This window comes from Telmatherina bonti (genome assembly GCF_933228915.1).
Source record: "Telmatherina bonti genome assembly, chromosome: 2".
In the NCBI taxonomy this organism is placed as follows: domain Eukaryota; kingdom Metazoa; phylum Chordata; class Actinopteri; order Atheriniformes; family Telmatherinidae; genus Telmatherina; species Telmatherina bonti.
In genome coordinates, this window is record NC_136620.1 from 9731218 (window position 1) to 9758184 (window position 26967).

Genomic DNA, 26967 nt, shown 5'->3' on the forward strand with positions numbered 1-26967 from the left:
TGCAGAAAATACCTGAGGATTCCAGCCAGTTGCGACCAGAGAGCTTCATCGCAGAGTTCGGCCAAAGTCTCAGTAGCCTCAACGGCGACGCTGCAGGAAGTTCAAACGTCTTCAGTCACCGCTACAGGAAGCTTCACCGCTTACGAGCCTTCTCAGCAGGAGAAGGAAAAGTTTTCTGACTTATTTGTTGTTTTAATGAGAACGTCCTAATTGTGGAAAGGAAAGTCAGATCTTCCCGAGGAGCTGCATGACAGCGATGGTGGTGCTCTGGCCGAAGATGAAGGCTCCACAGATCAGGGTCACTACGCCCCAAATGGTGAGGATGACTCTGCAGAGGAGACGTATGCAGTGAAGAAATGATGCAATGCTGATTTAATGCCTGAGATTTAGTAAAAGCATGAAGAGAAATGTTTAACCTGGGAATGTCTGAGGACATCAGCAGGTCTGGACATCGTCTGACCTTCACTGACCGAATAAAATAAACCAAAATTTTCTCTTTATTGCCTCACATCGTCAGTTACGTGCTGCATATAGCTGCACTCTGAGTGGGTGGAAACATAAATAAATATATTTTTCAACACCTATATGGATCAGCTACTCAAACAGCTTCTACAGTGCAAATATTACAAAACAACTTTTTTTTGTAGGAAAAATGTATATTTAATTCTATATTCTGTTTACACACTAAATAAAAAATATATAACAAATTATATATTTTTTAATGTGTACTGTTGGTATACTATTACAGCCTTTATACTACAAAAATAATTAAAAAAAAAAAACAGATTTAATATTTTACTTAGAAAAAAAAAAGAAAATAATAAACTACATGAATAAGACAGAAACAAAAATAAATGTATATAAATAAATAACTTATTAAAAGATATGTGTTAACAGGTTACTGTTATCAGTTTTTACAAGACAAAATGTTTTTTAAATATACATTATCACTCAAATGTTTGAACACGCTTTCCGATTTAATCCAGCTGGCAAATGTGTGCCAAGTTGTGTGTGACGTAAAAAGAAAAAAATAACATGGTTTAATGTCAGGTAAAACTGACAATAATGAAAAATAAACTAAACACAGACAAACCATGTGAATAAGATTTGATTTATGTTAAATAACTAGTCAAATAATCTTTTTAAATGTGGTAAACTGATAAATATTCTTGCAAAAATAATGTTTCTGTATATATGTCTAATTTGTCTGATTTCCTGGACACACTGCAGGTGTGTACATGACTACATGAAGTGTTTCCTCACCTGGTTTTGCAGGACACCGGCTCAGACTGCATGGCGAACATCAAACACAATCCTGGACAAACAAACAATCTTTAACAGGAAATGAGCAACTTGACACAGAATACACACAAACAACGAGCATCCACCTGGGAAAATAAAGATAAAAAAGGCGCTGATCCCTCCGATGACGCTGATGACTTTGCTGATGTCGGGCACGAACACAGCGATGAGCAGCGTTAGCGTTATCCACAGGACTGTCAGCGTATAGCGGCTGCGGCTTTCAAACTCCGCCATCTCCCCGCCGCCACGACGCTGCTGCCAGCTCAGCAGAGGGTCCTGGATCACCGACCTGATGGGACACAGGACATTTTATTCACCGTTTCCACACAGACAGAAATAAGGTGAATTCAACTGGTTTCCTCCTATTTTTTATTTTGCTATCCTGAAACAATATAAATATGTGTGTTGTTTATTATGCGACTTTATAAATAAACTAATTTCAACAAACACTGGAACACTGATTGGTCTGGCCACCATCCAGGTTTCCGCAGTGCGACGGTTCATCCCAGTAATGCTAATGCTCCCGGGGGGACTCTGAACACACCGTCTCTGTTTCACTCAGGAAAGTTGGAAGTAAAGTTCTTGTTTATGTTTTATCAGCTGCTGATAAATGACGGTTCTTGATGCAAAGTTGTCTTAAGCACCACTTTCACGCATGTGATGACAAACTGGAAATCATCTGCTCATGGTCAAAACCTTTCATGGACGTTGCTTTTCTAACTTATCTGTTATACTGGTTTGGATGTTACTTAGGAGAGAAACCACTTAAGTACATCTATAATTTACTGAAGTATGACGTGGAGTTCCTCAAGGCTCAATGCTGGGTCTCCGATTGTTCAGTATCTACACGTTCACATCATGAAAACAAACAAAATACCTGATTATTATTACGCTGACGACACTGCTCTGTGTTACAGTCAAACCAGGACACTCAGGTCCCATACAGAGCTTCAGTTTGTGTCTCAGTCAAATCAATATGCAGATTATCCAGAAACTTCTTCATCTAAAGATAAACCTGAAATCCCAGTTTGACAACAATGATTACCTCCCAGCTTCAGTCTGTAATGTCAAATCCATTAAACTAATCCTGTAATCGGCGAGTTATTTTTCAGGAACCAAATCAGCCTTTTACCACCTGAAGAATAAATCCAGAAGAGGGGAATGATGTCTCTACATGATTTCATTTGTGCCTTTATCCTTAAAGGTCACATCATCCTGGTTCTCACATCTCTACACGAGCCTCCTGAGAGACAAAGAGTTTATTTTAAGATGTTTCTGGTGGTCTACAAGGCTCTGACTGGTTGTGGTCCAGATAACAGATGACCGACTGACAATGAGCCACCAATACTTCAAACATCATCTGGGTCAAGCGTGCTTTCCACCCATTTCGGTGCTGTTTACACCACAGCGCTGGGAGAGTACAACGTAAATGTTTTGAGTTTGTCCTCCAGTTGACATGGCAACAGAAAGACGTGACAGCGGCAGATGTTTCCTTCTGCATGGGGATAATCGTCATTCTGCTGTTGAGTTCTTTTGTTTTAAAATGAAATTATTTTAAATAGAAACAATGTGGTGTGAACAGGATCTTAGTTTTTCTGCTTGTAAATTGTAGAAAACTCTACTATGAAAAGAAAGTTTGATTCAAACTTCAGGTCTTTTAAACAGAGTCTGAAAACTACATCATCACTGCTTTTAATATAGTTTTTTCCTTTTCTTTCAGAAAATTTTCTAACATCTGGACGACGAAGTTTTTGCATTTTCCACTGATGCTGGACTGTCTCGTGTTCAACTCTCCGTATGTATCCTGATGTCTCTCATCAGCCCTAAATCTCAACTTGTTCGAGAAACAGTTTCAGGCTTGAAATGCAGAAATAGATCATTTTTCATTCATAATGGTGTCTTTAAACTGGAGTTGCAGACCTGCCCAGCAGCACGGTGATGGGATAGATGGTGATGATGGAAACTCCAAACAGGAGCCTGGCGATGAGCATCAGGATGTCTTTACTGCTGTATGACATTAAAATATCCGCCTTCAAGTCCTTCCCGAACGTCAGGTAGCCGTAAACTCCTGCGGTACAAACAGAAAGTTGACTGGTCTGACTCTTAATGATGCATCTGGAGCCAGAAGGTGTGCAGGGATCAGGGTGGGGTGTGGGGGAAATGGGGCGGACAGTGGTCTCACCTGTGAGGGAGTAAATGACGAGGCAGATGATCATGGCCGCCACAGAGATGAAGACCCAGTGAGACAGCCGCTGGTTCTCCATGCTGCTGTAGATGGCGATGGACGCCTCGTGGCACTGGAAGACAGACGGGAAACTGTCTGTCTGGACAAATCTGACAGCAGCCGTCCCAGACAACCACACATCTCCTGACAGGAAGACATTAAGCCAGGAAGGAGCTGCAGAAAACCTTCCAAACCATTCTTCTCATGCTCAGGATGAGCATCTAAGCAGCTTTACCTCTGATCTCTCTGCCACGGTGATGGACTGAAGTCTGCTCTGAGCAGCACAGATCTGAGGATACAGTCTCTCGTCCTCAGCTTGATCCCTGCTGCCATCACTGGTTTTAAATCTCCCCTCTGCTCTACCACCATCACATCCTCTCAGGATCTCATCAGCTCCCTTTTCAACCCTACGCAATGCAATTACTCACCCTGAGGGGAGTGTGTGTTTGTGTGAGAGGACAAGCATCAATCCTTGTTGCACTTGGCTTTTCCTTTATTAGATCCGGCTGCCTGGAGCCTTCAGGGGAGGTTACCTTGGCAACTTGGGAAGTTAGACACGAGTCCGTTCTGCTTTAGACGGGCAGAATGATCTCTGAGTGGCAACTCTGCCCTGCTATGAAAAATGAAAAGCTGGTCGTGCACCGTTCCCACTGAGCACAGCCAGACTGCCTGCTGACCTTTAACTGCATTTAAACACTAAATCAAATAACTTTCCTTACGATGACTGATACAGAACATGAACCCTTTTCGTTTATGCAAACTTCACTCACAAAGGCGTCCAGGAGTTTTGTTGCATATTTTCCCAACTCAACATGGATTTTCCCAGTGAAATGGCTTCTGAGAAGCAGATTTGAAGAAGCTGAAGAATTATTATAGATTACCAGAGGTTATTCTAACCTGACCAAGAAGCCGTCAAACACATCATCAATGGCAGTTCTGTTGCAAAACCAGCCCAACTTGTAGACAGAACTTGCATTGGTCGTCTTAAAGTGGATTTTTAAGGTCAGTCTTTGGTATTTTGGACATTAAATGATGACAATCTGCATGCTGTGTCCAGTTTCACATGACGGGTCAGGTGAAGCTTCCAGGCTTTGGATGAAGCTGACAAGCGGGGACGTCAGACCTGCAGCTCTCTGCTTTTTGTCACATCAACTGTCTAAAACTCTGCGTCTGTTCCTTTGATGTCAACTCAAGTAAAAACTTATTTATCGTGTTTTGCTTGTGGAACGTCTGGTACAAAACAACACAAGGTGGACTTTTTCCTTCTGGCCGACGCCTTTCTGGGACCACTGGTCCAGTTGACTCATAAAACTGCTGGTGTTTCTTCACAGGAAACCAGTCAAAACCTCTTCCCAGTTTACATGACTTCTCTTTGATGAAGTCTCTTTCCACATTTTCCTGCTAAAGACGTCTCTCTGTGGACATTTACCAGGACATCCAAGCTTTCCGGCCTTCTTGTCAGAAGCATGTGTGAGTGACGTATCTGTAAGTTACAAAAATCGTCACTAACAAGCTGCGTTCTGAGGAGAGAACAACAGGAGATGATGTTTCCATGACAACTGCCTGAGCTGTTGGCCATGAACTTGGTCGTGGCTGAGACGCTCAACGTGTCTGAAGTGTTCTTTAAAGCATTTAAATGAAAACTTTGTGAATCAGGCGCTGATGGGACAGCGATGAATTTCAAACCCTGAAAAAAAAAAAAACGGCACTGATGAGGTATTAAGCTGAAAATTGTTCCACAGGCGGAAAAGTAATGAAAATAGTTTCAGAAACACAGATTTCAACCCATCTGTTCGGTCATCATGTCCCCATTACTGACACAGTATCACCATCCTCTCTGGTCATTTTGCTACGCCCGCCTGTCTGAATCGCTTTATGGAGGAAATGTGACCTTTTTATAAAAAAAGAAATCACTAAAATGTTTGTGATGTGGTTCATACAGTGAGGTCCATCTACTTTTAATCCCCAAATTAGATTTTAATTAACCTCTTATACCAACTAGTAGGTCTGGGCGATGAATCGGATTTTAATCTCAACTACGATCTGGGTTTCCAACCATGATAAAAATAAAAGGGTGTGATTATTTTTCTCTCTGCAGTTTCCTCTCCTGCTGTCTTCAGCTGCTAATCGAGCGTCTCTGGCATTGCAGCGCTGTGCTGTAAACTCCTCCCACAGCCGCTTTGCTTTCATTCAGACACTGTTGCCAACTTGGAGACTTTCTCGCTAAATCTGGAGACTTTTTTTGTTAAAAGCGACAAATCTAGCAGCTTTTACTGGAGTTATTAGAGACTTTTCTGGTGTTTTGGCGACTGACTTGAAGGCACATATTGTTCTGCAGTTACTGTAAGGAAGGAGCAGCGGGAGCCTCTCCCGTCCTAAAGCACTCCCAGGCGGCCAGTCTCAGTCGGCTCCGGCTGCAGGTCAATGTAGAATAACTGCAGTAGGTTGTGGAAGTTCACCTAAACATAGTTTATACCATTGTCAGTGACAACTGGCTGCATTATTTTCCTATACATAGTTCTGCCAGTTAAACACTGTAATATCCCTCCGTTACGGGGCGTTACCATAGCAACGTGTTAACCAGCTGGTTCAGATCAGCCGTCTTTTAACAGGTGAATGAGAGAAACGCGCTGCAGCCTGACAGCGGTTGTTTGGTATAAAACGTAAAATATTTCCTATATAAGCGGTAAAAGCGGATTAAACAACTCGGAACCGTCCATTAGACGGTTATAATGCACGACACGGAGTCTAGAACACCACGACGCGCAGCGTTGTTTATAAATACTGGATAATTGTGTTAAATAACCGAGGTCTCAATTTCAGTCAAAATAATTATTATAATTTTTGTCATAATCGAGCAGCCCTACTAACTAGTCACTTTACTAGCTTTACCTGCTTAGCTCTCCTTACTTTGTGTGTGTGTGTGTTGGGGGGGGGGGGGGGTTGTCTGTGGGATCAGTGGCTCGGTTGGTGGGTGGGGGAGGGGGGATTTGTTTTGCTTTACTTACGAGTGTGAGTGTGTGAAATATAATGATCAGATGTGCGTTTTTAGTTATGTTGTGTTACATGCTTTGGTAAACGACGGCTTATTTTTCATTTTGTGTTATTATTTAGTTGCTATTGTTGTGTAAAACATTATGCTGCTCTTCTGTATGAAAAGGGCCAAATAAACAACATTATCATTGACCGATTACAGATATCTGATCAGCCAATCACATGGCAGTTTAGTCATGTGGACACGATGAAGACAATGTGAGGAAGTTAGAACTGAGCATCAGATTGAGGAAAAACAGGATTTAAGCAAAGCTGAACAGATCAGCTCGTTGCTTGTTGTAGCTCAGAGAATCCTGATCTACTGGGATTTCACACACAACCAGTCTAATGGACTGGAGGAACGTTGCTGGTCTCCATTTCAGCTCCACATTCAGATGGTGGATCAGAATCATCATGACAACATGGTTTTGTGTTAAGTGTTGCAGCAGCCGCCTGAAGCGTCGACACAAGGCAGGATGGATCCATGTTGTCATGATGTTTCCAGCAGATTCTGATCCTACCATGTGAATGTGGAGCTGAACTGGAGACTCATCAGACCAGCAACGTTTCTCCATCTTCTATTGTCCAGTTCTGGTGAGTCTGTGTGAATTGTAGCCTCAGTTTCCTGTTCTTACTGACAGGAGGGAACCCGCTGTGGTCTTCTGCTGCTGGAGACCATCTGCTTCCAGGCTGGACCTGTTGTGTGTTCAGTGTGTGTTCTGCATGTCTCCACCCTTTTAAAATAATGGCCAAAGTCATTTCTTACAAGGTTTTCTAAAGACAAAAAACTGAACCAGACATGAACAAGAAAATCTTTTGTGTTTTTAGAAAAGCTTTTATTACTAACTATTATTTTAGGAGAGTGACTGGTTCTTGGTTGGAACCAGTTCCTGATGGCTTTCTGTCATGTTTAAGGTCTTCATCATGTCTTCATGACTAAATGCATTGAGTTGCTGCCATGTGATTGGCTGATAGACATAAGCAAATGCCTGATGACTGCAGACTGTATTTTAAGGACTTTTAGATCAACAGAAGTAATTGTGCTTTGATTTAGCCACAGATTGGTGGGACTTCTTCTTATGCAACAGCGTCAGAGCTCAATGCAGCTTGAAGTTAAATGTTTAGAAGTAGCTCCACATTTTCACAGCTGAAACTACGAACACATCAACTTCTTAAAGCTTTTTACTGTTTTCAATGCAGAAAAACAGAAACATGAAAAGGTTCAGACTGTCTGCATGTCAGGATGTTTATCCTGTTCACGTCACGCACGTTCTTTTCCACTCAGTCGTAGCTGAACAAGCCTACCTGTCCTCCAGCCGCCTGACGCTGCAAACATCTCAACTTCGGCTCAAACCATCGCATGCAGAGATGCTTTTCAAGCTGTAACACTCACCTGGAAACCGAAGCAGATGGTCGGGATGACGCTGAACATGGAGGCCCAGGAGCTGATCCTACACACACACACACACACACACACACACACACACACACAGAGAGTATTGGTTTGCATCTTGGAGTTGGTCTACAGACATTAAAACACAATATGAATACAATTGCATGAAAAACTCTGCAAACACATCAAACATCATCCTTCGTCACATCATGTGACACTTCCGTCAGAAAACATGGTTCGCAAACATGGAAAAAAAAACCACGGTCACGTCTCTTCAAACATGAGGACAGCACCTGGAATGAGGCTGTGTTTAAAACGCTTGGTTTGCATCTTGGGACTGGAAACCTTGACGCAGATGGGTGCAGCTTGTTTCACAGTTTTGGTTTACACACATCGCTTTCTGCAGATCTCAGCTGTTATTAGAGCATCGCTGAGAATGTCGTGGCATTTAGGAGCACCTCTCCACAGCGAGCATCAGTCACACACACAGCTGACAGGAGGAACAGAAGTTAGTGGATGATCCAGACTGGACGTCCTAACAGCTGCAGGAGGAGGACGGTGTGTCCGGGATTCACCGACAGATTCACTGCAAACCTGTCGACTTCGTATGGATGAGGCTTTTTTTCTGCTTCTTGTCCAAAACGACAAGCAAAAAATAAATGAAGTAAAATCTTCACAACCGTCTGAATGGGCTGCATCGGGGGTGGGGGGGCAACCAGAGGTCCACGTTGGAGGAAAGGTGGATTTGCACAGCTTTTCAAAACAGTCCAGTCCATCACAGCTTTTCAGAACATATTGCCAAGAAAATATGCATGAAATCCAAAATATTTCTGGTGATTAAAGGGGTGTTATTATGATATTTGGAGTTTTCTGAGCTTTCTACAGTGTTACAGTGTTGAATCCTCATCAGACATGTGAACGGCACCGTTTTTTATCACCTAAACGCATGTTTGAGTTTGAGTTCCAGCACTCTCTCTGTTCGGTTTCCATGGAGAGTTTTTTCTACGTGGAAATCCTTGTGACGTCCCGGGGGATAAGGTTCGGTGATTGGTTACCTTCTACTGGTTAACAAGGGCATGTACAAATACATCAGGCGGGTGGAAAACGTGGGATAAAGTTATTTCCAACGATGGCTGGTGAGTTTACCAAAGAGAGACATCCTGCTGCATTCGTTGCTGTGGGTTGCTGTTTTCCACTTCGTTTTCAGGGTCTGATTCAGGTTCCAACATGTAGGGCTGTATGCTATGTGTTGACATTGTATTTTGTTTTTTTTTTATTGAGTTCATATGAGCCTAATCCTTCTGTTTATGAGACGTTACAATGACGGTGAAAGCAGGTGCGGTGCGCGCTCCCGATGTAGTGCAGTGGCGGGAGGCGGGGCTTAATGCGGAAGAGTCTCGATCCACTCGTTTTGCCCACAGGCTGATCTGACAGCCTACGGAGAGGGTCGGTCTGAAGTAAATAAAGCCATTTGTGACAATAACTCCATCAATCCCAGCCCTTCTGGGCTCAGAAATAAAAATAAATGAGCCTGAAATGCACATAATAGTTCCAGTTTAAATTTGCAGCTGTCAGGGCAACAATGCATCCCAGTTACTGCAGCGAGACAAATTTCTCTTAAAATACGACAAGCAGGCAGCGCGACGGCGGCTGCAGGCCACACCTCCAACATACAGACTGGCTTCATATTGTGACCGACATTCAGAACAAACGGATACGTTTTTGAAACACTGGGAAAAATGTTTGTGACCACAGGAGAAGCTCACTGACCTACTTCTGTATGATGATGTCTGAGGCGACCAGCTGATTGTTCTACGTGAGGCTGTGACGATATGTTTTTGTCCTGATTCAATCCGATTCCAATTTTTTTGGTGCCGATTCGGTTTAAATTGCGATTCAAAATTGCTGATTTTTGTAGACTAAAAACAAAAACCAATTTTTTTTTTGCTCATCATTTTTCTTGATTTAAATAAGGATAAAACACCACAGTAGCCAGACCATCATTCTGCTGCTATTATGTCCAAGAAGGCAAGTTAAAGATCAATAAAACCAATAAAAATTACAACATTTTTATTACGGATTATTTTTATCTATTTTTTTTTTTAAATTTAAACGAAAAAAATTAAAATTGTGAAGCAAAAAACCCTGATATTTAATTTTCCGGTTTGACACCCCCCCAAACTGGTGGTGGTGGTGGTGAACACCATCATCAATGGCCAGTCAGAAGAATCTGGCGACCGATCCCACATTCACCTTAGAAACACCACCAGGGTCCAGCATGAAGTGAAGCCCAACATAGTTTATGATAGGAAGAGAGAAAACGTCACTATGAAACCTCCTTCATCGCCATGGAAACCAGCAGGACCTTCATGACTAATCAGAGACACATTAGCAGAGTTTTTTCCAGATGGAATAAAACAAACTTTTCTGGGACAGACGTGTGTGTTGATCAGAGCAGGGAACCCCCACCCTGGACCTCCCCCACCCTGGTTCCCCACCCTGGTTCCCTGAGGACCGGCGTCCTGCAGGTTTTCCAAGTGTTCCTGCTGGAACACACCTGACTCAGACTCAGACAAGCTCAGACAGGTCTGCTAAACACACATTGATCAGAATCAGGTGTGTTGCAGGCGGGACTCTTGGAAAACCTGCAGGACTCGAGGACCAGGATTGGGGGTCCCTGGATCAGAGTGTTTTCATGCGACGCCTCGTTTATGAGGAGAAATGATGAGAAGCTCCGACGTGGACGGTGATGTTCTCCTGGTTTTCCTACATTCCCCCGTAGCTGCCTGGAGTTTGGACCGTTTCGTTGGGATGCTGATGATTGGTGGAGTCTTTAGCAGAGTTTCTCCATTAGGGGAGGGAAAATTGAAAATCTGAATTTTTTTGCTTCACAATTTTAAAATCGATTTTTTTTTTTTTTAAAATAAATAAAAATAATCCATTATAAAACTTTTGTCATTTTTATTGATCTTTTTACTTGTCTTCTTAGACATTATAGCAACAGAATGATGGTCTGGTTACTGGGTTGGTTTTTTCCTGACTGAAATCAAGAAAAATGACGAGCAAAAAAAATTTTGAGAATTGTGAGAATTGCAATTCAAATTAAATTGGCACCCAAAAAAGTCGGAATCGAATCGGGACAAAAGCATCTCATCATAACCCTGTTCTCTATGTTACATGTTAGGATTGCTGTTTCTAGTGTGTGCAAACACCTTCTACACTGCCAGTCATGCTGCCCCCTGGAGAGGGGACCCTCACGGAGAAGGTTAGAGCCATTTGTCACGGAGGCGAGCTCACATCACGGAGCTTCTGAGTTCATTAATGACACAGCAAAGACAAAAAGACTGAACTGGACGCTTCGTGTTCGGAGCTTCAGATGTTTAGAAAACACTGAACCGTAGTCGGAGCCAACATCTTCAGCAGCTGCTGATATCAGAGTCCTGGAAACACACAGATTCATACCCTGCTGAGTAGACGGGAGTGTTGTAAAGCAGGACAGCCGACGTGGTGTGGTACTTGACGATGATGGCCACGGTCAGGTAGGTTGCAGCCAGAGTTCCCAGAACGCTGCCAGAAGACAGAGACAAAACAGCTGCTTCATGATGACAGGCAGAAACACATGAAGGTCAGCCCCCTTTATGTTTTACTGGGGCGAATAATGCTCATGCAGAGCAGGAGCCAAGGTTATCATCCCCAACCTGAACAGACATGGCAGCACGTTCAAGATGCCGTGCAGTAAAGTCAGCTAAAACTTCAACCAGGAGAATTACCATAAAGCTGAATCAACGCTGCCAAAAAATATTCAGCAAAAAAGGAACATTATGACCTTCATGCAGTCCATGAAGGCTTTCTGCAGACCGTTAGCCGCCCCTCCCCACAAGCTTTCAGTCACAATCAGTCACACTTTTCTCTTCGCACCGCATGGCGCCTGATTCAGGATCCTGCAGCTGCTTGTTGGTCTCACTTCCATGCACAAGTCTGCTGGTGCAGCGCTGCAGACGCACTCATTCATCAGTTATCTCATTTCCACCCACTAAAGCCAGTAAAGCGACTGAAACAGTCAGAGAAACAAAAGTCAAGCATCCAACCTGATGTATTTCTGGATGCTGATCTCTCTGGAGACGGACATGGGCAGGATGAGGAAGACGCTGAGCAGCAGCAGGGCGAAGCGCTGGTCTGTGTAGAAGTGGTACGGCATCTCCGACTTCGGCAAACCGCTCAACACCTCGTACAGGGACTCACACACTGATGGACACAACACATCATCCAGCACACAAAAGCTTTAAATGTGCCGAGGGACGTGCAGTAAGAAGCAAATCATCTGAAGTCTTCACCATGTTACATGTAACATTTCTAACTGAGCCTGCAGGAATGACTTAAACCACACAGACGTCTCTGATGCTCCAGATAAAAACTACTAACCGGACTTACAGACTTCCTTCTACCTGCTTCATTTCTTTGAAGCTTTGTCAATTAATGAGAAAGAAATCAATGATGAGGACATGGTTTAATCTCATGATGCTGCCTCGACATGTCAATGCCACAAGGGGGAGACAAATGTCCTGCAGTGTGTTCAGGTCATGATGGGGAGAAGTCGGCTCAGTGGAGCTGATCCTCACCGTTTTCTCCAAACTAAACCGCTTCATGGGACGTACATTAAATGTCACCACCTGCACAAACTAAGATCTGCAGCAGCGTGCAGCAGCAGTGTGCAGCAGCAGCGTGCAGCAGCAGCGTGCAGCAACAGTAGCGTGCAGCAGCAATGTGCAGCAGCAGCAGCAGCGTGCAGCAGCAGCGTGCAGCAACAGTAGCGTGCAGCAATGTGCAGCAGTAGCGTGCAGCGTGCAGCAACAGTAGCGTGCAGCAATGTGCAGCAGTAGCGTGCAGCGTGCAGCAACAGTAGCGTGCAGCAATGTGCAGCAGTAGCGTGCAGCAGCAATGTGCAGCAGCAGCAGCAGCGTGCAGCAACAGTAGCGTGCAGCAGCGTGCAGCAATGTGCAGCAGCAGCAGCAGCGTGCAGCAGTAGCGTGCAGCAGCAATGTGCAGCAGCAGCGTGCAGCAGCAATGTGCAGCAGCAGCAATGTGCAGCAGCAGCAGCAATGTGCAGCAGCAGCGTGCAGCAGCAATGTGCAGCAGCAGCAATGTGCAGCAGCAGCAGCGTGCAGCAGCAATGTGCAGCAGCAGCAATGTGCAGCAGCAGCAGCGTGCAGCAGCAATGTGCAGTGGCAGCGTGCAGCAGCAATGTGCAGTGGCAGCGTGCAGCAGCAATGTGCAGTGGCAGCGTGCAGCAGCAATGTGCAGCGGCAGCGTGCAGCAGCAATGTGCAGTGGCAGCGTGCAGCAGCAATGTGCAGCAGCAGCGTGCAGCAGCAGCAATGTGCAGCAGCAATGTGCAGCAGCAGCGTGCAGCAGCAATGTGCAGCAGCAGCAATGTGCAGCAGCAGCAGCAGCGTGCAGCAACAGTAGCGTGCAGCAGCGTGCAGCAATGTGCTGCAGCAGCAGCAGCGTGCAGCAGCAATGTGCAGCAGCAGCGTGCAGCAGCAGCAATGTGCAGCAGCAATGTGCAGCAGCAGCGTGCAGCAGCAATGTGCAGCAGCAGCGTGCAGCAGCAGCAATGTGCAGCAGCAATGTGCAGCAGCAGCGTGCAGCAGCAATGTGCAGCAGCAGCAATGTGCAGCAGCAGCGTCCAGCAGCGTGCAGCAGCAGCAGCGTGCAGCAACAGTAGCGTGCAGCAGCAATGTGCAGCAGCAATGTGCAGTGGCAGCGTGCAGCAGCAATGTGCAGTGGCAGCGTGCAGCAGCAATGTGCAGCAGCAGCGTGCAGCAGCAATGTGCAGCAGCAATGTGCAGCAGCAGCGTGCAGCAGCAATGTGCAGCAGCAGCAATGTGCAGCGGCAGCGTGCAGCAGCAATGTGCAGCAGCAGCAATGTGCAGTGGCAGCGTGCAGCAGCAATGTGCAGCAGCAGCAATGTGCAGTGGCAGCAATGTGCAGCAGCAGCAATGTGCAGCAGCAGCAATGTGCAGCAGCAGCAATGTGCAGCAGCAGCGTGCAGCAGCAACAGCAGCGTGCAGCAGCAATGTGCAGCAGCAACGTGCAGCAGCAGCGTGCAGCAGCAACAGCAGCGTGCAGCAGCAATGTGCAGCAGCAACGTGCAGCAGCAGCGTGCAGCAGCAGCGTGCAGCAGCAGCGTGCAGCAGCAGCATGCAACAGCAGCGTGCAGCAGCAGCAGCGTGCAGCAGCAACGTGCAGCAGCAGCGTGCAGCAGCAACAGCAGCGTGCAGCAGCAGCGTGCAGCAGCAACAGCAGCGTGCAGCAGCAGCGTGCAGCAGCAGCGTGCAGCAGCAGCATGCAACAGCATGCTCTGACCAAACCAATGGGAAATGGAACTCGTTGCTTTAATAAGTAAAAAACATGAACAGCTGCATGAATGCAACAAACAAGAACATCAGGAGAAGTTCTTGTCTATTAAATTAGAAGTAAACTGGAAATCCATAGTTTTTCGTTGCCATGAACCATTTTCTTAAAAAGTACCTTCCAGTTTACATCAGGGGTCGGCGACTCCGGTCCTCAATGGCCGCAGTCCTGCAACTGTTAGGAGTTTCCCTGCTGCAACACACATCAGACTTCATTATCACACTTGTGCAAAGCTGGACATCACTCTGCATTAGTCTGCTAATTAACCATTGATTAGAGTCCAGTTGCAGCAGGAAAACTCCAAACACTTGCAGGACTGCGGGCCTTGTGGACCAGCGTTGCCCCCCCCCCCCACCCCGGCTTAAATCGTTAGAGACTGAAATGAATTGTTTTACAGTATAAAGTTGTTACCAACGTTAGTTCAGATTTCTGTATAAACTTTATCAATTTTATAAATGCTTTTTGCAAAGCTAAAAACTATTTTTAGCAAAGCGAGTGGTTTTCCAATGGGTGAGCATCGAGACATGTTGCCTGGGATCGGGATTCCTGAAGATATCAGTTTATTTATCAGGTTTCTGGTGTCCGGATGATCCAGGCTTTTCCTTCAGAACTGCTTTCAGTCTTGGTTTCACACATTCAACAAGAGACATGAAGCATCTCACAGTTTCTGCACGTCCATGATGAGAACCTCACGTTTCCAAAGAACTAACTCGTGTTTTTAAAAATAGATTTTTTTTAAAAACCTGCAGGTTTTTTTTTGCTTTTTGTTTAAAACTACATTGAATTTTCACAACATACTGAACTAAAAGTTAAAAAGATCTAAAAAGTTGTGGGATGTATAACTTGTCATTACATTGGAAACTCTGGATCAGGGTCTTTATTTTCCCAAAGGTAGCATCTAAACGACTTGTATTTAGCAGGGCTGACGGTAAACATGGTTCTTTGGACTGTAAAGCCTGCAGCCTGCCCGACCTGGTGACTGCAGAGGCCACTGGAGAACAGGCTTGAACCAGCGAGCTTCTTGCTGCGAGGCCACAGTGCTAACCACTACGCCACTGTGCCGCCTGAACTAACTGTCACGTTGAGCTAGGGCTGGGCGATATATCGAATATACTCGATATATCGTTGCTAGTCCTCTGTGCGATATAGAAAATGCCTATCTTCGTCATATTCGAGTATCCTGTTGTCACGCAGGTGTTTTTAGCTGTGGGCGGGGTTTCCTCCCTCCTCCTCGACTCTGCACCGCTTTGCACAGAGAGTTAAAACAAGCGCACCTCGTTACGTACGTAACGTGAGCTACGTGCTACGTCATGAGAGGCAGCGTGGAGCCACTGTTGCCAACTTGGCGACTTTCTCGCTAAATCTGGCAACTTTTTGTGAAAAGCAACAAATCTAGCGACTTTTACAGGAGTTATTGGAGACTTTCCTGGTGTTTTGGCGACTGGCTTTAAAGCGCATATTGTAAAGTTATTGTCAGAAGGAGAGTCTCTCCCCGTCCTAAAGCACTCAGTCGCTCCGGCTGCAGCTGCAGCCAGTCAGAGGAGCAGAGAGGACACCTGCACGACTCCACCTACAGTCACAATGAACAGCCAAATCCACCACTGATCCCACTCTGGATTACAGAGTGGGACGTAAATTACAAAGTTTTTCACGTCACGCAAAAATAATTAATTCTATTTGATTACATTCACAGCCTCTGTCACTTACTCACCTCATCCACTGTGTGTGTGACACAAGCATATTTATCTAGCTCCTCATGTCTCTAGAAAGTACAGAAAGCAGTGGGAATCAAACCCTGAATTAAAAGCTGGCTGAAGCCGTTTATTGGAGACGATACGAGGACATTCTGCCTGGATTATAAGACTGATTTCTACGCTAAACTCTGCGATTAAAAAAACTACACGACAACTCAGAAACGTATCCATAAAGCAAAGCCTTATAATAGTTCATCATTTGAAAAGTCCCCCCTAGAGCACCTATTTTCATCCGTTGAATTCATTACATCATGTAAAGTCACTTTATTTTGTTTTAAAATGACATGTTTCTGCCGCTGCTTTAACTGTTCAATGAATGCGGTTTTGATCAGTTTGCTTCGTTACAATTTCATCCTTTTGGCATGAATGTTTAAAATCAGCATATCTTGATGCAGTATGAACAATTATGTTTTAATGGAGACACAAAATCATCTTACTGATGTGACTGTATGCACCAAAGCATTAATTCAAGGCTGAGGTAAATATCGAGATATATATCGTATATCGTGACATGGCATAAGAATATCGGGATGTTACTAAAAGGTCACATCACCCAGCCCTATGTTGAGGAAAGCAGCTGGAGATGATGTGAGCTTTGTGACACGGTGCATCATCCTGCTGGAGGTTTCCATCAGAAGATGCGGTGTGGTCTTCTGCTGCTGGAGACCATCTGCTTCCAGGCTGCACATGGTGTGTGTTCAGATGCTGCTCTGCAGATGTGCTGATTTGACTTCCTGTTGTTGTCATCTCCAACCAGTCTGTCCATTTGTCCTCCAACCTCAGGATGACTTTTTGCTTCAGATAAATGCTGCTTTACTGGATATTTTGTTATAAATTATATCAAATTATCAACAACAAGTTTTTTTTTATCAGATAACTGTAAATACTAGTCTTGTTATTATGTTTTTATCAGCGTTTATCTGTTTGCGTTCAAGATAGCTCAAAAAGTTATGGAAGGATTTTCATTAAATTTTCAGGAGTTGTTGGAAACGTGAAAATGAAAAACTGGTTTAATTTTGGTGGTGATCCAGATCGCCGTTTGGATCCAGGAACTTTTTTAAAGGCCTTGGCAGAGGTTTGCGCTCTGAGTAATTTTCTAGTATTTAATAAACCAGATCTTGATGGTTCAGAGCAACATAAGCTGCACTTAACATCTGCATTAACGACTTGATGACATGTTGGGTGGACTGATTTGTGGCGTAGTGGTTAGGTTGCTGGTTTGAGCCTCAGCTGCGGGCAGGGTTGGAACGGTGGCCTTTCTGTGTGGAGTTTGCATGTTCTTTACGTGTATGCACGGGTTCTCTCTGGGAGCTCTGGCTTCCTCCCACCATCCAAAGACATGCATGTTAGATTAATTGGTCACTCTTTATTGTCCCTAGGAGTGATTGTGAATGGCTGTTTGTCTCCCTGTGATGGACTGGCAACATGTCCAGAGTTTACCTTGCCTCACACCTGATGGTTTTTGGGATAGATTCCAGCTTCCCCGCAACCCTGAATTGGACAAGCAGTTAAAAGAAATGACTGAATATCATTTAACCTTTTTGTGTGTTTAATCTCTGCAGTGCAGAAGCAGCATTTCCACCATGATGTTTACGTGGAAGTTCCACCACAGATCTTATAGTTCCCAGTGATAAAGAATGGATCCACAGCAATCAGTCAATTAACTCAACTCACATTTTTCCAGCTGGTCGTCCACAATGACCAGAAAGGCCACAGAGATCATGAAGAGGTTGAAGACGAAGCAGATCTCACACAGCTGGCCGATAGCCGGCCCACACAAGTCCTTCACCACCGCCTGGTAGGTGCACTGACCACAGATAGATGAAGAGTAGCCCAGGATGATCAGGCCACTGATCAGGAACACCAGGGAGATCTGAGGGCAAGAAAAGGCTAGATGAAGATAGAGAGATGTTTTTCCATATTTCATTACAGACATGGAACACAAACATCCATTAAACTAAAGAAAGGAAAGAAATGGTCACATCCAGTCAGGTATTAGACGTGTGGTGCTTTTCATTCATTGCTGGACGGTGTTTCATCTCAACTATGTCCTCTCAGTTGGCTCACTGGACTGATTTCATGCTGAAACACAGCAATAAGAAGTCGAGGATCCCCACCAACATCCGCCTAATTTTTCACCTCAGGTTTACTGTTTTTCTGGAAACAGCTGGAATTAATATTACTGTACATCTGGACTGAGCATCCCTCCTACACGGGTTTGTTCACACTGCATTCTATTTGCAGGATTGGTGACTTGAAGCACAAGTGAGATGTTTGTCCACATTCATCAGCTTGGACATTCTGTCTGCTTCCTTGTAGTTAAGCTTTAACAATGATGTCATATTAAAATAACTAATCAGCCAATCACATGGCAGCATTTATTCAGCGACGTGGTGAAGACAACTTGCTAAAGTTCAAACTGAGCATCAGACTGAGGTAGAAAAAGGATTTATTTGCTTGTTGGTCTGAGTATTTCACAACCTGCTGGTCTACTGGGATTTTCACACACGTTAACGTTGAACCAGTGTTTATCAATCCGGGTCCCCGCCCCCGTCCTGCATCTTTTAGATGTTTCCAACTCTGGCACACCTGACTCAGATTAACTGAACTGCTTCATCAAGCTAACGAGCCATTCACTTCGGTCAGGTGTGTTAAAGCAGTGGTTCTCAAACTTTTTCAACCACATCCCCAAAGATACCCCCCCCCCCCCCCCCCCCCACCACCACCACCACCCACACACACACACACACACACACACACACATCTTGCTGGATCAAACTCCAGTCCTCAAGGGTGGATATCTGGCAGGTTTTGCTTGTTTCCCTGCACCAACACACCAGATTCAAATAAAATGGATCCTTCTTGTCAGCCTACCTACCTACACTGGGGTTAGGCGTGTTGCAGCATGGAGACAACAAAAACCTGCTGGATACTGGCCCTCAAGGAGTTAAATGTAAGGCTGAAAAACTGTCAGAAACTTTAGACTAAGGGAGCATAAAGTGGTTTTTGGTGGATTTGGTTCATTCCGGTTACAAGGCACCAGCTTCTCTCATGGAAGCAAAGCCAGATAATTGTTTTTGTGTTAAAAAATTAAGGTGCTAATTTCTCAAATCTATCTTAAATGGCTTAACTTTGACAGTTCTGATCATTGTTCGATTAATGTAGACCAGGGATCTTCAAATCGAGTCCTCAAGGGCCGATAACCTGCAGGTGTGTTGCTGCAGGGAAACACGCAATGCGTACAGGATACCGATCCAAGGACCGGATATGGAGATCCTTGATGTAGACCATCTATTTTTACAGTTATCTAAAAACTGTTGAGTCCCCCATCAGAGTCCTAAACCCCAGTTTGCGAACCATGGTGTTAAAGTACAGAATAGCCTAAAACAGCATTTTTCAATCCTGGTACTTAAGTATCCCATATCCTACAGTCATTTTATTTTATTCTACAGTTTTTTATTCTATTCTACAGCCATTTAGCAGACACTTCTTTCATACATCAGTGTTTCCCTTCCCTCCCTGCAATAGTCCACTACCCTGCAGGTTTTAGAGGTAACCCTACTGTAACACACCTAAATTAAACGAGTGTCTTGTTAGCAGGCTTTCAAGAAACTTGCTGAGGATGTTCATCAATGTGACTCAGGTATGTTGGAATAGGAACATGACTAAGACATGCATAGCAGTGGTATTTTTGGACCAGGACTGAGATAAACCGAGTTAAACTGTTTGGAAAATCTTTGCTGTTCTGATGAGTCTCCATTTCAACTCCACATTCAGATGGTAGGATCAGAATCTGCTGGAAAAATCATGAAAACATGGATCCATTATGCCATTAGGATCAATGCTTCAGGTACCAGCATGACATGGTTAAACCTCCACAGCCTACCTGAGTCCTGCTGCTGACCATGTCCATCCCTTTCTGAGCACAGTGTAGCATCTTCTGATGGAAACTTTCAGCAGGATGATGCACCATGTCACAAAGCTCACATCATTTCCACCATGATGATGAGTTCACTGTCCTCCAACGGCCTCCACAGTCACCAGAGCTACATCCAGAAGAGCAGCTTTGGGATGTGGTGGAACAGGAGATTCTCATGGTGATGAGGTGGAACGGGAGATTCTCATGGTGATGAGGTGGAACGGGAGATTCTCATCATGATGTGGTGGAACGGGAGATTCTCATCATACACCACGTGTATGACGCTATCATGTCAGCGTGGAACTAAATCCTCATACATGTAAGGTTTGTACCCAATAAGGTGACCAATAAGTTTGTAACAGAATGCAGTAATTTGCAAACTGCTTAATCTCCTTAAAATATTTGATTATTTTTAGTTTAACACCCTCCTCCCTGAACCACGACCTTATTACGATGGAGGGGTTTGCTTGTCCTGAAGATCCTAGGAGCAATGTTGTCAGTGGTTTTATGCCTCTGGTAGCGTTATCCATGGCAAACAGGTCTCTAGGGGAGGGATCAGACCAGGCGCAGCTCAAAGACACCTGTGATGAATATGAACAATCAATAAAGTTATCCTTTGCATGGGTCACTGGGGCCCCCATCTGGAGCAAGACTGGGGGGTGGGACATGGACGCACATGGTGGCCGGGCCTTTGTCCATTGGGGCCTTTGTCCATGAGGCCAAAAAGGTAACATGGACACCACCCCCAGGAGGGGCCATGGGGTTGGGTGCATTGGCAGTTAGATGGCAGGGCTGGGCAATACGACCACAAATAATATCACAATTATTTAAACAGACTACCTCAATTACAATTAAAGGGCAAATATTTCAGTATGATTTTATTTTTAACCCTCGGATCCAATTGAAACTTTTGTTGCACATATTTTTATAATAGAAGAGCAGATATTGTGAAATACCGTATTTTCCGAACTATAAGACGCACTAGGCCAAATATACATAATAAGGTGGGAAAAAACATAAGTCGCGCTGGAGTATTGGTTGCATTTTTTGCGGGTAATTTATTTTACAAACTACCTGACCAAAAACAGACATTATGTCACCTTTAAAGGCAAGTTATAACTTCAATAAAAGAAGAGAAAATATGCTGAAAAGGTGTAAGATATGCTAACACTATGAAAGTTATTCTGCTACACAAAAAATACAAAATGAACAGAAAGGGTGTCCTGTTTATGGAACAAACAGTTTTACGTAACTATAACAAGTGTACCTTTACTGTAATTAATAAAACACAATCTCACTCCACATTAGGGCTGGGCGATTAATCGGATTTTGGGTCTGGATTTTCAACGATCATAAAAATAAAAGGGTGTGATTATTTTTCTCTCTGCAGTTTCCTCTCCTGCTGTCTTCAGCTGCTCATCGAGCGTCTCTGGCGTTGCAGCGCTGTGCTGTAAACTCCTCCCACAGCCGCTTTGCTTTCATTCAGACACTGTTGCCAACTTGGCGACTTTCTCGCTAAATCTGGAGACTTTTTTTGTTAAAAGCGACAAATCTAGCAGCTTTTACTGGAGTTATTAGAGACTTTTCTGGTGTTTTGGCGACTGACTTGAAGGCACATATTGTTCTGCAGTTACTGTAAGGAAGGAGCAGCGGGAGCCTCTCCCGTCCTAAAGCACTCCCAGGCGGCCAGTCTCAGTCGGCTCCACCTGCAGGTCAATGTAGAATAACTGCAGTAGGTTGTGGAAGTTCACCTAAACATAGTTTATACCATTGTCAGTGACAACTGGCTGCATTATTTTTGTATAAAAGCACACGTAGTTCGGCGAGTTAAATCTCCTCAGAATCCCTCCATTACGGGGCGTTACCATAGCAACGCGTTAATCAGCTGTCTTTTAACAGGTGAATGAGAAAAACGACAGCCTGTTGTTTGGCATAAAACACATATCGAGGCCAACGTAAAATAGTTCCTATATAAGCAGTAAAAGTGGATTAAACAACATCTGAACCGTGCATTAGACGGTTATATGACGTTATGACAGCTTCGCTGTCACACTGACCCTTACAGGGAATCACTCCTGCCTACCTCAATAAGACTGTTCAATCCTACTTCCTTGTGTCTTAGATATCAAGAATGTTCCCAATGTTATTTATCTCCTCTCAATCGTCGAAAACAACACGCGCAGTGTTGTTTAAAAATACTGAATTAATTGTGTTAAATCATCGAGATCTCATTTTCAGTCAAAATAATTGTAATTATAATTTTTGTCATAATCGAGCAGCCATACTCCACATCACTAAATACATTGAATTCTTCGTCCTCTGTGTCACTGCACCATTGACAAGCCTCTAACCGCCGCACGTTGTTGAAGCACCCACTGGCGAACTCCTCAAGCTTTGAGCCCGCAATTAGCTTTTTGGTTTCTTCCTTACTCCAAACTTTCTCTCTAATGCTTGATTACCGTTTGTAGCTGCAAATTTTTACTACTTGCAGCTTGTAGTCTGCAGAATATGATTTTCTTTTGGGGGGCATTTGTGTTCAGTTCTCAGTTGTCTTTCTAAGCTAATGTTTCCTGTTTAAATTTTTAATTGTCAGGAAGTAGGAGATATCTATGCATAAGTCTAGAGTGCCCTCTTATTGCTAATATTAATATATATTTTTTCATGTATAAGTCACTCTGGAGTATAAGTCGCAGAAACAGCTTGCCTATAAAAAAAAATGCAACTTATAGTCCGGAAAATACGGTAAATTAAAACACACAGTTTAAATGTGGTTATTTAATTGACATTTTTCCATTTATTTAAAGAGAATTTAAAAATGACAAATTTCCTGAAATCTGCAGCATCTGGCAACGTGTTGTCTTACCAAGCAAGGACAACACATCATGGTCGACTAGCTGCTTGTCCCAACAAAAGGTCTGCTGTCCTTTAATCCAACACGATGCATCCAAGGCTGGTCGCAGCAGATTTGGAGACTATGTGCAATGCCATTCCGTACCTCGGAAAAGACCACTCGTCCTGCAGGAGAGCAACTCTCAGAGAACGTGATCATGAAACTGATGCAGTCATTGATGGATGTGGGCAGGACTGTTACATCACTGTGACTGGCTAACATGTTCCTGCAAAGAAACATAACTCTTCTTGGTATTGTGAACAAGATGGGAAGTTCCATCCTCAGCCAAAGATGCCTTGTGATGCAAAGAATTCTCCACGCAGCCGTTCACATCTTGCAGTGCTTTCCTGACCATGTTGCACCCAAAAGGAACAAAACTGTTTCCATTCTCGGCACCAAGTGAAGACTGAAGGGGTGCGTTCCAACTATAGGGGGATCACACTCTTCAGCCTCCCTGGTAAGGTCTATTCAGGGCTCCTGGAGAGAAGGTCTGTCATATAGTTGAAGCAAGGATTGAAGAGGAGCAGTGTGGTTTTCGTCCTGGTCGTGGAACAGTCGACCAGCTTTAATACCCTCTTCAGAGTCCTGGAGGGGGCATAGGTGTTTACCCATCGGTCCACATATGTTTATGGACTCATCCACCTGAGACTAGAGGGTACTCAGGGAGTTTGGGGTACCGGACCCCTTGTACGAGCTGCCCAGTCCCTGTGCAACCAGTGTCAGAGCTTGGTCCTCTCTGGATCGAAAACAAAGTCCTGCCCCAGGTGTCTCAGGGCCTTGTTTATATGTGAGGGAGGTAGTGAATGAAAGACTTTACTCTGTAGGGTGGCCGGGATCTCCCTTAGAGGTAGGGTGGGAAGCTCGATCATCCAGGAGGGGCTCAGAGTAGAGCCGCTGCTCCTCCACATCGAGAGGAGCCAGTTGAGGTGGCTTGGGCATCTGGTCAGGATGCCTCCTGGACCTCCCTGGTGAGGTGTTCCAGGCACGTCCCTCTGGGAGGAGACCCCAGGGAAGACCCAGGACACGCTGGAGGGATTATATCTCTCGGCTGGCCTGGGAACGCCTCGGGATCCCCCCCGCAGAGTTGGCAAATGTGGCTGGGGAGAGGGAAGTCTGGGCTTCCCTGCTTAGGCTGCTGCAACCGCGACCCCGGATAAGAGGCAAACAGATGGCTGAATGGATAATTTAACACCTCAAAAAGTTCTTACATGTTGTCGTTTTTAACCACTTTGTTGCATCACATCCTTATAATCATACACACACACCGATGGGCTTTAAGTAGCCAACTTCTGAAGGTTTAAATTTAGTTTCCTAACTTGCCTAACTGAGGATTTCATAATGCTGCGTATGCATCGTGGCAGGGCTTCAAAAACATGCTTACTGGTTATTAGTCAGCAATAATAGACTAGTCACAGATGTGCATGTTACACCTCCCACGTGCATTAATGCATATCCAAACCATCACAAATCCTGGAAGCAAATCAGCTGAACGCTTCCTCTTGGCTTTGTGTTTTAGCCTGAAGGATACACCAACCGAGAAATCCATCATGATTTAAAATTCTGGTCAGACCACGGGACATTTTTCCACTCAACCTCGTCTCATCTTATAAACAAGCCGCGGTCCAGGAGAGCACCGGCTTTCCTCAATATTCATGTTTTTTTCTTAAAAAGGATACATAGACCGTTTTACTCCAGCACTGCTAGAAGAGCAGAACCATTTGATTTTCTGATTTCAGTCAAGATTCATCAAAACACCATAAATTAAACAAAAAAATCCCTTCTAAACTACAGCAGCATCCAATCAAATGGTCATTTTCCTGAGGAAGAAAGGGATTCATGTAAATTAAAGCAGACAGCAGGGTGAGCCTGAGATGCCACTTCAGGCTTTTTTTTCTTTCAAGGCACATTTTACACCTTAATATAGATTATTACGATGAATATAATTAACCTCTACAAAAGGACACAATGAAACATTAGGTCAAGTAGCTGAGGTTAGTTTCCCTGCTTCATGGCTTGTTGGTACTGAGAATTTCCTCTCCTTTATCCTCCCCCCGGTCACCTGCCCTTAACCTTACATTTACCAGTGAGGTCAAAGATTATTCATCTGTATTAAAGCTTCCTGCGATTCTCTAAATAAACTCCATTCTGTTACTGTGTTTAGCCTCAACGACTGATGTGATCTTCCATACACGTCACTTCCAATGGTTTGTTTCTGTCCAAACTTTCTCATTTCTCATTTCCGACATCAAATTCTAAATGAGGGCAAAATTCCCTCCCAAAAACATAATAAAAGCCCACATTTAACCCTCCCTCTGCCCATAACCTGCTTAAATCTGAGTCTGACACACCACTTCAGGCTTTTATTTTCTTTCAAGCAATATTGCACGCTTTATTACAGATCATTACAATGAAAATAATTAATCTCTATAAGCTGCTGCTCATTTTGTCTTTCACAAACAGGCAGAAAACACGAAGTCCTGGAAAAGGCAAACAATGGACATATTTAAGCATGATAAGCATCTCAGGCTTAGTTTTGTCCCCACAATGACAGTAAAATATGAAGAGATCATGAAATTAGTCTTCAGCTTCTTTCCTGGAGGATTTTCTCCAAAAACACAAAGAAGATGGGGAGGAAAAACTGCAGAGACAGATAGAGAAATAGATTTTTCCTCTCTGTATTTAAATAAACTTAAGAGCTGGATATGAAAACAGCCAGAAAACATAATGAAAGCAACTCAAACTGTCAGGCTGAAGTTAAAATATTCTGTATGTTCATATCTGATGCGTCCCAGTTCCAGACTAACAGCCAGGAAGTCCGGCTGATCCAGAAAGTCAAGTCTAACACGGACTCCGCCACGTGGAACTGATCTCCATCACTTTAATTGATCTCTGAGGACCACAGCTCCCAGCAGAGAAATGGCGGCTTCTCTCACTTTATCAACAAATAGAAAAAATTATCTTTCTGAACCAAGTTAGAGATATATTTGCAGAGAAGCTCCTTCTGAACCGAGTGGAAATCATTCCACAATCTTTAAATAAGCGAGTGCTCACCAGCTCCACGGTGACCGCGTTGCGGACGCCTCCGGCTCGCTCGAAGGCCCAGGGAAAGTTGAGGAGCCCGGCGCCCAGAGCGGATTTCAGCATGATGAACACGGCCCCCACGGAGCCCAGCCGGGGCCCGACGTCCAGCGGCGGCTTGGCTGAGGCTGAAGCCAGCAGGGTGATGCTCGCTCTGGCCAACTTCTCCATGCTTCTACCGGCGGGAGAACCACGCAGCGTGTGCCTGAGCGGCACTCTGAGAGCCGGGCGGCCGCGCGGCGCGCAAGGTGAGCCGGCTGGAGGGAGGAGGGAGGGAGGGGGTGCTGATCAAAGGCTGCTGCTTTCAGGTGCCGCTTGGAAAATACAGAACTTTACCTTTAAATTTGCATCTTTTTCATTACTTCAAGTAATGGTGTTTACAAAATGTAAACATGCTCACATTCATGAATCAGATCATCAGTTAGTTTATCAATAATACTGATCAGAAGCACACTTGTGTTATAAATAGTAATGATGGGAATTTGTTGGTAAAAAAGCATGCAAACATATATGCATTCAAACATATATACATACATATATGTATTATACTTGTGATTAAAAATGAAAGAATATGTAAAATATACCTGAGTGTACATAAATATAAATGTATATATATATATGTGTATATGTATATATATATATATTCATTCATTCATTCATTCATTCATTTTCCGAACCGCTTATTCCAATTCAGGGTCGCGGGGAAGCTGGAGCCTATCCCAGCTGGCTTTGGGCGACAGGCAGGGTAAACCCTGGACAGCTCGCCAGTCCATCGCAGGGCTATATATATATATATATATATATATATATATATATATATATATATATATATATATATATATATATATATATATATATATATATATATTTATGTACACTCCAAGTATATTTTACATATTCTTTCATTTTTAATCACAACTATAATCTTTCACATTATTTCATTTATTATTATTAATCAATA

General features: G+C 44.1%; 1 protein-coding gene across 1 annotated transcript; it reads right to left on the reverse strand.

The window, feature by feature from the left end:
- Positions 1–225: 225 nt before the first annotated feature.
- Positions 226–26177, reverse strand: slc38a8a (solute carrier family 38 member 8a; the record flags this gene model as incomplete). Its single annotated transcript, XM_079249597.1, has 10 exons — positions 226–328; positions 1264–1315; positions 1389–1591; positions 3223–3370; positions 3485–3599; positions 7953–8010; positions 11415–11519; positions 12041–12197; positions 17794–17992; positions 25980–26177. The coding sequence occupies 10 exons, from the start codon at positions 26175–26177 to the stop codon at positions 226–228; spliced, it is 1338 nt and encodes a 445-aa protein (XP_079105723.1).
- Positions 26178–26967: the final 790 nt, after the last annotated feature.